At 38.3% G+C, this 13,133-nt stretch overlaps 1 protein-coding gene across 7 annotated transcripts; it reads left to right on the top strand.

Annotated features, from left to right (window-relative positions):
* Positions 1 to 442: 442 nt before the first annotated feature.
* On the top strand, positions 443 to 12,776 carry elavl2 (ELAV like neuron-specific RNA binding protein 2; the record flags this gene model as incomplete). 7 transcript variants are annotated; one of them, XM_083910172.1, is made up of 7 exons in its annotated part: positions 443 to 529; positions 1,656 to 1,899; positions 5,697 to 5,800; positions 8,399 to 8,552; positions 9,780 to 10,005; positions 10,637 to 10,675; positions 12,446 to 12,776. In XM_083910172.1, the coding sequence occupies 7 exons, from the start codon at positions 458 to 460 to the stop codon at positions 12,774 to 12,776; spliced, it is 1,170 nt and encodes a 389-aa protein (XP_083766298.1). The 7 variants fall into 7 exon arrangements, with proteins under 7 accessions (XP_083766298.1, XP_083766295.1, XP_083766293.1 ...); XM_083910169.1 differs by having other exon boundaries at positions 458 to 529; positions 1,659 to 1,899; positions 12,449 to 12,776; XM_083910167.1 differs by having other exon boundaries at positions 458 to 529; positions 1,659 to 1,899.
* Between the last annotated feature and the right edge of the window lie 357 nt (positions 12,777 to 13,133).

Here is a 13,133-nt window from a genome sequence, read left to right as displayed (position 1 = left end):
AGGTATATGTTTTCACCGGCGTTTGTTTGTTTGTCTGTTATTTATCAACATAACTCAAAGTCACAGACGGATTTGGATGAAGGTAATGTCCGCAATGAGACCAGGAACAATTGATTAAATTTTGGGCGTGATCCGTAGATGCCATCACTGGTTACAACTCTCGCTGTCTGACCCAGGCACACCGACAGGGTGTATTCTGTAGGCACTGAGCTGTCTTGTTGGAGGTCTGCGCTCTGACTTTTTTTCTACTTGAAAATTAGTTGTGACTAAATAAAGCATAGCCATTTGCATCTTCCTAATTTAACCCAATCTACATGGACAGCCGTTTCAAAAAACGTATAGCTTCCTCTTTCCCAACAATAACATGCAATCCTCACTGACTGTTGCTTTTGTTATTGTTGATCTAACATGAAGTACTTTTTGTGTCCCCATTTTCAGACGGCAACTCCAAACTAACATGGCAGTCAGATTGTGCGATGTGGCTTCTCTGCTTAGAAGTGGTTCGTGGGCACCTGAGCCTTGGACTGGGGTTTGTGGCACTTCCCTTTTTGAAATCATATGTCCAGAAGGCCCTGCTTTTTTCTCTCACTGCTCATGCCATACCAAAGTTGCTAGCTCTGTCATATTTTCACTTTCCATCGAAATTGATCACAGCATAAATGTAGAATTCTGGCACTTTGGATTTTGTGTATGAAAAGCTCCCAAGTCGTAAATGTTTGATTCCATTTGTATGGTCTAAATCTGTGTGCTACTCATGTATTTATCATTTGAAGTTAGGATGTAATGGCACCTATGTACAAATTAAACAAAGTGTGATTGCCCCAAGTCTAATATGCACAGTTGTGCGATGGAAATTACTTGCTTTCTGCAGAAGGTGACTCTGTTAACAAAGGATGACTCTTCATACATTAATTTGCTGCCCATTGCCTTCATTGCTGTCCAGTGCTTTTTAGATCTGGTACTCTTGTAGGTTTTGCATATGTAGATTATAGTGGGGAATGAAATCTTTCACTTTCATTGCCTTATTTAACATCGATTTGGGCTTGGCGATAATACGATAACAATATATTTATATCATGATATAAAGTGCTAGAAAAATGGACTAAGCAGGTTTGGTTGCATGAACAAACTCAGTCCCTCCCTGTTAACCACGTACAACAACAAACTTATTCTATTCTTATTCATTGCTGTGTGATAAGAAATCGAAACGTTAAAAAGACATAACTGACGCAGCGACATATCACATTATTATCAATATTAATCAATATTACCTAACTATAACTAGTTATATTGCTTTCCCGCTGTATTATCTTATATTTCACATCTAGCCAGATCATTTTCAGTAAAATGACAGGAGCATGAATATGCACACATTATATAAAATTTAAAAAAGCATACAAGTAATATTTTATAAGTATGGTGGCCAATAATAGTAGATTTACTGGGGTGCATCATTTGAGATGAGGTGCTATGTTTTTTGTAATTTTAGTGTCTTTTATATCTTAAGTAGTAAAAGTATTTATGTGACAAAATATTTCAGCAAAATTGTTCAATGTGTGAAGAGTGTCCCTTTTTAACTGGTATTTGGTGGTTCACTATGTTTGGAGTCTATTCTTGCTTCTTTTTGACTTGGATTTTTTTGTTTGTTTCTTTAGCAGGTAATTGCTGCCATGGAAACACAGCTGTCCAATGGGCAAACTTGCAACAACACGAGCAACGGTCCTTCCACAATCTCAAACAACTGCTCCTCACCTGTAGAGTCAGGGAGCATAGAGGACAGTAAAACTAACTTGATAGTCAACTATCTGCCTCAGAACATGACGCAGGAGGAGCTGAAGAGTTTGTTTGGGAGCATCGGAGAAATCGAGTCCTGTAAACTAGTTCGAGACAAAATAACAGGTAACACATTTGATTATTATACAGATGTGCTGTGAGGTTGGTTTTTTGTTTGTTTGTTTTTTAGCTCTAATTATACACTTACACCTGGGGTCAAAATTGAACTTTGGGCCCCAACTAGCACTACTGTACGAGTACAACTTTTTGCTTTATGCATGCGTAGTATGTGGTTTCCTTATAAATAATGGGACTTTTTGCCCCTATAAATGCAGGGGCCAGCATCTTATTATGGAGAATGTCAGGCATATAGTAGCCATTATATACAAAATCTACCAAGCAGCAATATAAAGACTAATTTAAATTCTATGCACTGTATGCTTTTTTAATATGTTGGATGATACTAGTTCCACATGCAAAATGGCATTTGCTAAACACCAGGCTCAGGGGATACAAAGTGGAATTTTATTTGTTCATTCACTACAGAAATATCAAGGGACTCAAATTGCACCATGGCATTTGTTTGTGTCCTTGAGCAGGTAGATGATTTGCATATGATTTCTGTTTTTTTTGATGGGAGGAATGCATTTGCAGTTGGCAGAGAGACCCACTGAGAGGGTCTGTGTGACATGACTTATGGCTGAAGCTGCTGGATTTTTTACTGCTGGCTGTTTTGGTCAAGGTTGTGTGGACTGTCCATCTGCTTCTCATAACTCAGTCCAATGGTCTTGTTGCTTTTGGGATTTTTTTTTTCAGCCATAGTTGACTGAACATGTCTTTTACTGAAATCAGGTGGGCAGGGAGCTTTTGAAAGGTATGAGGTGAAAACTGTGATCATTATAGGTTATTTTTATTCTGAGTCTCTGAGGTCGTCACCTTAATGAACACAGAAGTGTAGTAAACCATACTTATTATAAAGTGACTTGTACACAAAGTAAATAACATCTTGATAAGCAAATTATATCCTCTATGGTGTTGCCTTTGTGGTACCAAAGGGTTAGGGTTACATGGCTGCTTTTAAAAATATAATTTGGCAGGAAAAGGAAACACATCTATCCAATCAGTCTGGTTCATGTTGTAGACTTTTAATGTATGCCATGAGAAAGGCATTTGGATCCCTAAAATAAGAGAAAAGACAAGTAACATTTATTTTGGTTTAGCCCTGCATGCGTTTTTTAAAAGTATGCTAAACTGTAAAATATTTTCATTGCGCCTAATTCACTTTGTTTTTCTTTCATTTGTAGTTAACACAGCCAATTAACCTCCTGCTTTCTGCTCCATGTGGTCCCACATTAAGATGTGTGAGCAATCTGATCTAAAAATGTATTCAAGTCTAACTATTAAGAATTTGCTTTTTAATGAGTGACCTCTGAATGTTTATCTCTGAAATTACTTTTGAGTCTCATGGAAGAGTGTATCTTCTCTGTAGATATTTCATGTCATACTGTGACTCCGTTTTTGTTGTCTTTGTAAGTGCAACTGTTCAAATATGTGGGCATGTCCATGTTTTGCAGGTGTTCTATATGTAAATGATGTGACATACTCATTTGGGAAAACCTTAAATGCTAATTTCTCGTGTTAAATAATAAAAAAATTTTTTAAAAATTAGATTATAATTATCCATTTTTCAAAATGGGAGCCTCTGTTGGATCAGGAGTGACAGTTGCACTAGTGTCTTTCAGTAAAACCGTGTGTTGATAATGTAGTCTGTAGTCACAATTTCAAAGGCTCTTAGAACCAGCTGGTTGTAATAATAGAGTAATAGAGTAATACGTTTTTATTATGTTCATTTAAAGATACCCAGCAATAAGCATTGAGTTCTTGCATTTCCAGCTGGTGATGTCTTTTCAAAGAAGATCCATAATAGGCAATTGTCTTAATTGCATGAACTGTCCTTGTGTTTGGCAAAAATTTAACAGCCAAAATATCTGATCAGAACCACTTGATTCACGTATAGTGCATTAGCCATTACTTAAAGGTGAAGTAAGTAGTTTATAGTGCCATCTAGAGGAGAGGCTGAAATTTACAACAAAGACCTGCTGCTCTGCTCACCCCCTCCCTTCCCTGAGCGCTACGGTATCCGCAGCCGGTCAAATGTCGAACTCGTCGTCTTTCTCCGTGTCAGCAGATGAGGTTCGTGAGGCGAGGGAGAGGGCGAGCTACTGCGGCCGTAGCAGACGAAGCGGAGAGAGTGGAGGCGGGACTTCCGCTACAAGTAAAGAGACGCTTGATTTGTTCTCTCGCGTTTGTCCTTACAGGCTCCGGTAGAAACATGGCGTCTCGCTGCTAACAGTGGCTATGCAACCGCGGTCCGCGACCGTGTTATTTTACATGACTTTTTGAAACACTACGAAAATGAAACAAAAACCCATAAATACTACATAGTGTCCCTTTAATGTGCCAGAAATGTATTCAGCCTGTTTCACAATTTTTATATATATATATAAACCCATCCCCTTAAGACCTTCTTGAATTTGTCTCTTTCTTAGCCCTGTGCCAATGGATTTAGGACAGCATAAATGTGTGTACTGGTGCTACATCAGATGCTAAATAATCACCAGAGAAATGCATGCTTCCTCTTTGCTTTAAATGTTCTTCTGTGTTGTTGGTGATCTTGGCTGTTGCGCCTGCTGCTGCAGCAGCTTAGTCTTTGTCATTTTCCTCCAACTATGAGCAGCACTACTCTTTTCACTAGAGGCTGGGCACAGCAGTTGTCTGAAAGAGCATCACAGCATGCTGCCACTACTCCTTTAAAGACAGCTGAAAGTTGTTTGTTATAGAAACATGTTTAGAGCCCCCAGCTGTAACAGTGGGTGAAACAGATATTAGATGTTATATAGGAAGACATAACAATAAGGGTGTAGTGTGCCCACATAGTAGAACAGACAGTCTGCCCCCCAGGCTTAAGTAAAAGTGTCATTTCACCAGCTTATTTCAAAGGCATGGCATTTTTCTCTGGGCTATAACGGTCCCCAATATGTAAGGTGAAATTAAGTGTATGAACCTCTTTTAATCACAGTTGAACAGCCCAAATCAGCAGTGACTCATAGTGGGGAGATAGATAACGCTTTTATAATGCATTCAGTTTTCAGATCTATAGTAAAACTAATGTAACTGCAATGTAGGAAGCTATATTGACAATTAATTACATATTTTGACAAACAAAACGTCAATGCTCCTAAATTTGACTGTAATTTTAATAAAGTCAAATTTACTATTACAATTCAAAAAATAAAAATTGTTTAAAGCATGAACTTACCTGATCTATGAATATGACTGTATGGACCTCTAACATGGATTTCCTATCACAAATTGGTTGATTTCTATGCTGAAATGTGATTGTTTAACAAAAGCAAATGCTCTCTTTGTCTTGTCTCATACAGTATGAAGGCTGTTGATGAAATTCAAGTTGCTTAATGTGTTAATATGCTCAAGCTGCTTGAGTTGGTGAACTTGACCGGCAGTCGAATTGCAGAGAGACCCAGCAGTGTGGGTGGTGGAAATTGAATTGCCTCTGTGCACATAAAGAGTGGGTGTCAATCTATTGTACATTTTAGAGATAAACTGTAGAGAGAGGAGGAACACGTTGCACCTCGGCTACTGTGCTGTCTCAGATGAGTTGCTGTGAAAGAAGAGAAAAACCCTGTCATTTTTAAGATAACAGTTGGTTTGAGACCTAACTTATAGGTTGTATAGCAGATGAGTTGTCTGTTGGAAATGAGTTTGTGACCTGACTTGATGTTTTCTAGTATTGCTGTTATTTTGTTGTTAAGAAAAGTGGATTGTCATCATTCATCAGTATGCAGCAATCTCTTTTAGTCCATATGTGTGATCGGGTATGTTTTCTGTTCCTGTAATTGCAGGTCAGAGCCTAGGCTATGGATTTGTAAATTACGTGGACCCGAAGGATGCAGAAAAAGCCATCAATACTTTAAATGGCTTGAGACTTCAGACCAAAACCATCAAGGTAAGATGTTGCAATATATATATGTTTATAAGAGATGTGTCTTCTCCAATCAAGCTCATCAAATACACTCCTACCGAATTAACCGAAATCTGTTAACCAAAGTGCCATTTATATTTATTTGGAGTCGAGGCATAATGAGGCTGGAGAACTGTAGGGTGGAAAGGGAGCCTATTGTTAATCTGGGCACAAGCAGCTTCGTCTGGGACCTCAAGTAGAGCAGAACTGTTTCTATGGTTGCATGTGCCTTTACAGGAAGGTGGCTGCCATTAGCATTCATCAGGCAATGCAGCACACGGTGTGCTCGTGGAGAAACTAATTTGCTTCATATAGTGCAACGGAATTTGTGGATGGTAGGGGCAGATTAGATCTTTTATTTCACAAAGGTCTTTGTCACCAAAAGCCTTTTTACACTGGACAGAGGGTAATGGAGAAAATGCTAAGTACAAAAGCACATTTTGAGATAGAAAATCTTTGAATAGCACCAAAACTTGTTCCTGACGATTTCTGTATTTTGCATTTAAATATGAATGGAGGGAAATGTGTTACTTGTGATCCATCCACACCACTTTTTGGAGGAATTAGACATTGAACACAGCTTTGTATTTGCCTCACTTTCTTAGTTAGTTATACCTGTGAAAGTATAACATTGGGACTTATTTTTGGAAATCACACATCTAAATTTCTCAAGCTGCTCGATCAGAAGTGCAAATAAACCTCAGTGAGAAACAGGAATACACTTTGAAAAAATAAATACCAAATGAAGTGTGAAGTTGAGATTGGGAGAAAGGTGGGGATGAAAATTCAGGAGAGAATTGACTGGTAATTTGTAGTCCTTCCCTTTAGGGGTTGGTGAGTTTTAAGGTGGGGGTTCATATCGATCTGAGAGCACCAGAATTCTTTAATTAAAGTGATTAACTTTTTTTTTCATGCAATCTGTTGCATGAGATTGCAAAGAGGGACTTTGGATAAAACTGTTTAATGCTTTTAACACTGTAATTAAATAGCTGTGGCAATATGTAGGTTAATTGGGTGGATTCACAAAGATCTGCAGCGACTTGACTTTTTCCCGCTCCCTCTCTAATTTTCACTTAGGCCTCCACAAAACCAACCTCAGTCCATTTTTACACATTCAATTTGGGATGTCTCACTTTCTGCATGTTGTATAAATGTCTGAGAGTATGGTGCGCTCGAAATAGAATTCATGACTGCTCAGGGATGTAATGATGTATTGATCCACAGAACCTTGATTAATATCTGGTCTGTTTTTATTACTTTGCTGTAAGATATGTCGCATGTGTATGTAATCTGGTGCGGTGAGTCCTCCAAATTGTTTTTTATCTATTTTTTATTTTTAATGAGCAATCTAGACAGACCTGATGGTATATCCACTGTCATGAGTCAAAATTTGAAGAAAGTAACTTTCAGGACAAACTGATGAGTAATTCTCGCTTCACTGGGGATACACAGGGAGACGGACCATGCCGTGAACAAATATTACGGTGCTCTACCTTTTTATAAAACGATCAATCAAAATGGTAAGCGGCTAGAAATGCTGTGGGACAAATTTAGCGTTACAGGAAATCTGCAACAGCACATGAACCAAAAGTTAAGTTTTGCTTACACTTTGTACCCTTTGTGTATTTATTAGAGGTGTTACGATCTCAATTGTAAATTGGTTATTGATCAAAAAATGTCACTCTCTACCTTCGAAAGCAAAGGTGGAATTGAGGTTTTAACCATGCCCCCAGTGACGTCCTGCAAGAGTGCCAGAAGGGGGGAAAAAGTGTTTTGGTTGTAGCCACTGTAGCAGGACTACACGTTACCTCCTCTAACTAATGGTAACAATGGCAGAATTGTGAATCGAGAATCGTGACACCCATTATTCATGCTACATGACAAGCTGTTAAAGATTTGGCAGCATTTGTACCATCAAGATCGATGCAGTTATAATTCATCCTTTTGAATAGATTTTTTTCCAAATTCAGCTTTTTAATATTTTACACTTATTTTACCAGGGAAAGATATTTATGCAACACAACATTGCACAAGTTTTCACAGTCAGGAATAAGGAAACTTCTAAAAGGTGCAGGGAGATTGATCGTTTATAAGATTTCATGAGAAACAACTGTAGCCTTGGAGAAGTTTCTTGAGGGATGTCTGACTGCACACGGCAACAAAGTCTTGGACAAGTTCTCGCTGTTTTTAATTTTTTTTTTTTTTTTTACAAACGCCATGTTTGTCTCAAATGGCTGCTTAGGCATTGTTGTGACGAGAAGCTGCGCTGGTGCCACATGCATAAACATCCCCTGTGTCTCTGCAATCCGTTCCAACTTATCAGAAAAACTGAAACTTCAGATAAATCATGACAATTTCTGCAAGATTCTGTGTGGCATCGCAGAAATCGTCGGGCCCCATTTATGTCACAGTCTGAACACACCATTGGAGATGTCTTTCTAAATCGTTATACAGCTTTTCATAAGAACAAGTAAATCTGAATGAGCTTAAATTGCCAGTATTGACAATGCATTTATATAAGCTGCTGCATACTAGAGAGAAACATTTTTTTAAAAAGTGGTTATAAATTGTCTCCATCTGTAGGTTTCCTATGCTCGTCCGAGTTCGGCCTCCATCAGAGATGCTAATTTGTACGTCAGTGGCTTGCCAAAGACCATGACTCAGAAAGAACTGGAGCAGCTCTTCTCTCAGTATGGACGCATCATTACCTCACGCATTCTGGTCGACCAGGTGACTGGTGAGTACGACACCTGTTGCAGTCATAAGTTTCCACCTCTCAACCATCATGTAGAAGCTGAACCTTGTATGAAACATTCTCTCACTGGGAGCTTTCCTTTTTGTTCTCTTGCTGAAAAAGTGCTGCTGAAACAAAGTTTCAGTTATTAATTTTGAAGTGTTTGCCTTTTATTTCTCAAACGTGAAACCAATAATTTGAAAAGGATTAGTTTCAGTTTTACATTATCCATGAAGGAATTTGTGATCTATTTTATCAAAAAGGGTAAAAAAGAAACAACCCCCCCCCCCCCCCAAAATAAATGAAACCTGCTTTTGCTCACAGACGCAAAGTTACTTGTGTTTTCTTCTGCATTTTAATTTAGTTTCTCCTAAGGACAAACACAAAAGAATTAAGCACAAGAATGCATTCCAACTGACATTTTGCAAAGGCCACAGTGCAAAATGAAAAAAACTGCAGTTATTAATGGAAAAAAAAAACAGCACATAGCAAACCAATTGCGTGGCAAGAAGTAAAACAAGCAAGCAACATGGGGAACTGGACTGATGGACGTCTATTTGACTTGGCGAAGTTATTGAAGGTCAAGGCTCATTGGCAGCCAGCAGGAAGAAACACAGACAAGATTGAGAAGGTATGCACTGATGGCCCAAGACACCAGAGTTAAATAATGGAATAATAAGTGCAATTTTTTTTATTGCTCATAATACCTGTTTTGTGTAAATGAATTACATTTTATGGACTTGCAAAATAGCTAGCCAACTGTTAACTGGTAGCTAGATAGTGACTAATATTAGCTTGTAAATTACCATTGCTAAATATAAATTTGCAGGTTTTAATATAATCCAATTAGGTTAGCTGTTGGTTTTAGAGTGATGAATAAATTATTTTCTTTTCACCTCTTCCTGCTGTCTTGGGACATCTGTGCACTTCATAATCTTTCTCCCTTTGTACTGGTGTTCAAATAATAAAAAAAATCACTTGCTCATTTTTCACATTGTGTATGCTGTACTGTCTTTTCTTGTGCTGCTGGTATTTATTTATTTTTTGGAACTATACTACTGTGCTGTTTTGGTATTTCCAGTATAACAGGACCCTAACCCTGTTTATTAAATGTGAAGTGGAAAAATCAACTATGCAAGTCTTTGGTTGTGTGAAGTAGTTGGTTGAAAATGTCAATTGTATAAAGTTTGCTTACATAAAACTAATCCAGACAATATTGGCTCCACTCAGGTGTTTCCAGAGGAGTTGGCTTCATCCGTTTTGACCGGCGGGTTGAGGCTGAGGAGGCCATCAAGGGTCTGAACTGTCAGAAGCCACCTGGAGCCACTGAACCCATTACAGTCAAGTTTGCGAATAACCCTAGCCAGAAGACCAGCCAGGCTCTGCTGTCCCAGCTCTATCAGTCACCCAATCGAAGGTACCCAGGACCCCTCGCACAGCAGGCACAACGCTTCAGGTAAAAGGGGCACATCAAAAAAAAAATTAGAGCCAACCCTACTTAATAAATACTGCTTAGGGATGTCAAGTAGACTCTACTGGAGTTTTTAAAATTTGCTTCTAAATTGTCACACAGCAGTATAGTGAAAATAATCTGTGTTGGAGAATCATCAATACCCCAAATTATTCATCCACATATCCATGCTTCCAACTTTGCTGTGTTCCTCCTGTTGCAGATGTAGGCATACTAGACACATACATGCAAATGAGATGAGCAATACTCTGGAATATTCAGTGGATGGTCTGTGACAGTCTAGTCACCTGGCTTACATGTGGAACCTAATTGGTTAATAATTCTGCTCTTACATCAGTGATCGACCTAAAGTAACCTATTATGAAGTTCAAAAGAAAGTGTATGTTGTATCAAAACTGTTTCCAGCTTATCCTTCTCTCTCTTTTTGAAGTTAATGACCCTTCACTAATCAATTAAGTTTAATAGGAACAAAATCAAAAAATTAGAGTAGTGGGTAAAAAATGGTTTCAGAAGTATTACTCATCTCTGTCATGTAAATACACACCATCAACCTCATAAAAAAGTGATTTATGTTATAATTTATTTACATCTGGTGTGTTCTTGTGTTATTTGTCAGGTTGGACAATCTGCTGAACATGGCGTATGGAGTTAAAAGGTAAATTGAACTCTAGGTGTTGTAGATCCTAATCGTTCAGAGTGATACTCACACCCAACATGAGGAAGCTGATGGGATATGGCTTAGCCTGAGTGCTTTGGAAAATAGAACATATATACACACACATTAGTGAGGATGCAGAGGTTCAATATTACTCCTTATAAAAATGTTTAATAATTAAACTAAACTTCACTGCCACTGAGGTCTTTCTTTGAAGAAACTTCAGGTTTCACTTAATATTGCTTTTTCGACAAAAATACAATGTATAAAAATGTAATTGTCTGCTTTTAACAGTCGGTATGGGATCAGTGCATCCCCACACATCACTCACATGCAAATAATTGTCCATAATTCAGTTTTGTGGGTGAGTCGAGACTTTTTGTTTTAAAAGCAAGTCAACTTTACTCAACGTGTGTGAATGCTGCATGTAGAAAGGAAAGAATAGAGCCAAACGTACTTCCAAGAAGAGACAAGTGGTGGGCGTGATGTGATGATGAGTTTATAAATACCAACATTGATTTGAGAATAATTGATTCAAGTAGACAAAGGGCGAGACTGTTCATGCCATAAGTATAAGCTGTACATTTTAAAATCCTCATGGACTTTGACTCTGTTAATGTTGATATAAGGACATGGAATGGTATCTCACTGGTTGAGTCTTACTAATTCTTGTGCATGTTGTGAAAAGCAGTCATGTCTGGCTTTTACTATCAGTATTAATACACTGTTGAATATTTATACTGAGCCTCTATATTTGTGTTCTTAACGACGATGTTCCTTCATTTTTACAGTTGTAAAGTAAAATGTGCAATAATTTGCGTCAAACATCCTTGTGGTGATTATTTATTCCTTTCTCGTTAAAATAAGGTTAGTGACAGATGATGATGCAATAAAGTGCTTTAATCTCAACACATTGTCACAACATGTCTCGCTACATAACAAAAGACAGAATTTTACCATCTTTTTCTTGCTATTGCATACTCTTACCTTGATCTATTATGGACAGCCCTGTCCCATTTTAAACTTGCGTCAGACGTCTTTCAGGATTCACAGAGGTTCCAGTTAGTCAAAGTTGAGTTTATAAGAATAGCTTCTGCAGGTATGATTGAAGTCCTGTCCCCTGGAAGCTCAAAGGCCAATGGCTAGCAACAATAGACGAGTGATTTGTTCCTGCTCTGCTCGTTGGCTCTCTGTGGGTCCTTGATGCTGGGAGCACACCTGTCATGGTCGATGTTCCCTCAGAGGCCAACTGGAGCAGCTAATCTTACGCGACACCTGCTGCAATAATTCATAGGCTTTCCATGCACTTTGGTAAATGTGGTTTTGCAGTTTGAAGAAACAAAACTCAAAGGCCAGGACATTTGTGTGCCATTCCATTCAGTCTAGTCCTGGCACAAACTAATGAGCTCAAATATGTGCTACTATTTCATTGTTCGTATTACGTTAAAGGAGGCGACTTGTCGCAAAAAAACTACATTTTAAAAGATTGTGGAAACCTTCATTACTTATCTCTAGCTTTGTCATATTGAAATGTTTGTGCATTTTGATTTAAGCTGCATGACAACTCTGCTTTAATATTTTATGATCAATGAAATATGTCTGCAATTAGAGGTTGTGGATGCTTTCTGACTTTAAACATGGCAGAGAATGAAGTACAGCCCTTTATAGACTTGTCGGATTGAGTTAGGTAGTTTGGCACCATTTCTAGTTTTCTAAAAAATGCCAGTTTTGTTAAAGTGTTTTTTTTTTTTATTATTGTGTATTTCACAGCAGGTTCTCTCCCATGGCCATAGATGGGGTGACCAGCTTGGCTGGCATCAACATCCCAGGACATGCAGGCACAGGCTGGTGTATCTTTGTCTACAACCTGGCTCCAGATGCAGATGAAAGCATCCTCTGGCAGATGTTTGGGCCGTTTGGTGCCGTCACAAACGTCAAAGTTATTCGTGACTTCAACACAAACAAGTGCAAAGGATTTGGTTTTGTCACCATGACCAACTATGACGAAGCAGCCGTGGCCATCGCCAGCTTGAATGGATATCGCCTCGGAGACAGAGTGCTGCAGGTCTCGTTCAAAACCAACAAAACACACAAAGCCTAATACCCACTGCGATTGTTTCTAGAAAACTCCACAGAAAATGGAAAAAGAAAATGGAAGCGTGTCAACCGTAACTTTCTACATTAGTAACAACAGCTTTGTAAATCAGTGTTAAGAAGAAAAACAATATTTAGCGTCCAACAACGTGGTTTCTTTGTTTCGTTTTTTTAGTTTTGTTTTTATTGCTACGCTTTGAATCTTCTCAATATACTTTAAAACAGGAAAAAATACAGCAGGTGTCTGCCTGTGATGTTGACTTCTCTTGCTGTCTTTATAGATGGACCATCTAAAATGTTATGATAGGTTTTGTCCTTTTGTTGCTCACCTGCTTTGAAACGGTTGGTCTTGTAAAGTTATGTG

The sequence above is a fragment of the Microchirus variegatus genome (assembly GCF_963457635.1).
Source record: "Microchirus variegatus genome assembly, chromosome: 2".
Classification (NCBI taxonomy): Eukaryota; Metazoa; Chordata; class Actinopteri; order Pleuronectiformes; family Soleidae; genus Microchirus; species Microchirus variegatus.
This window is presented reverse-complemented; position numbering and strand designations above follow the sequence as displayed.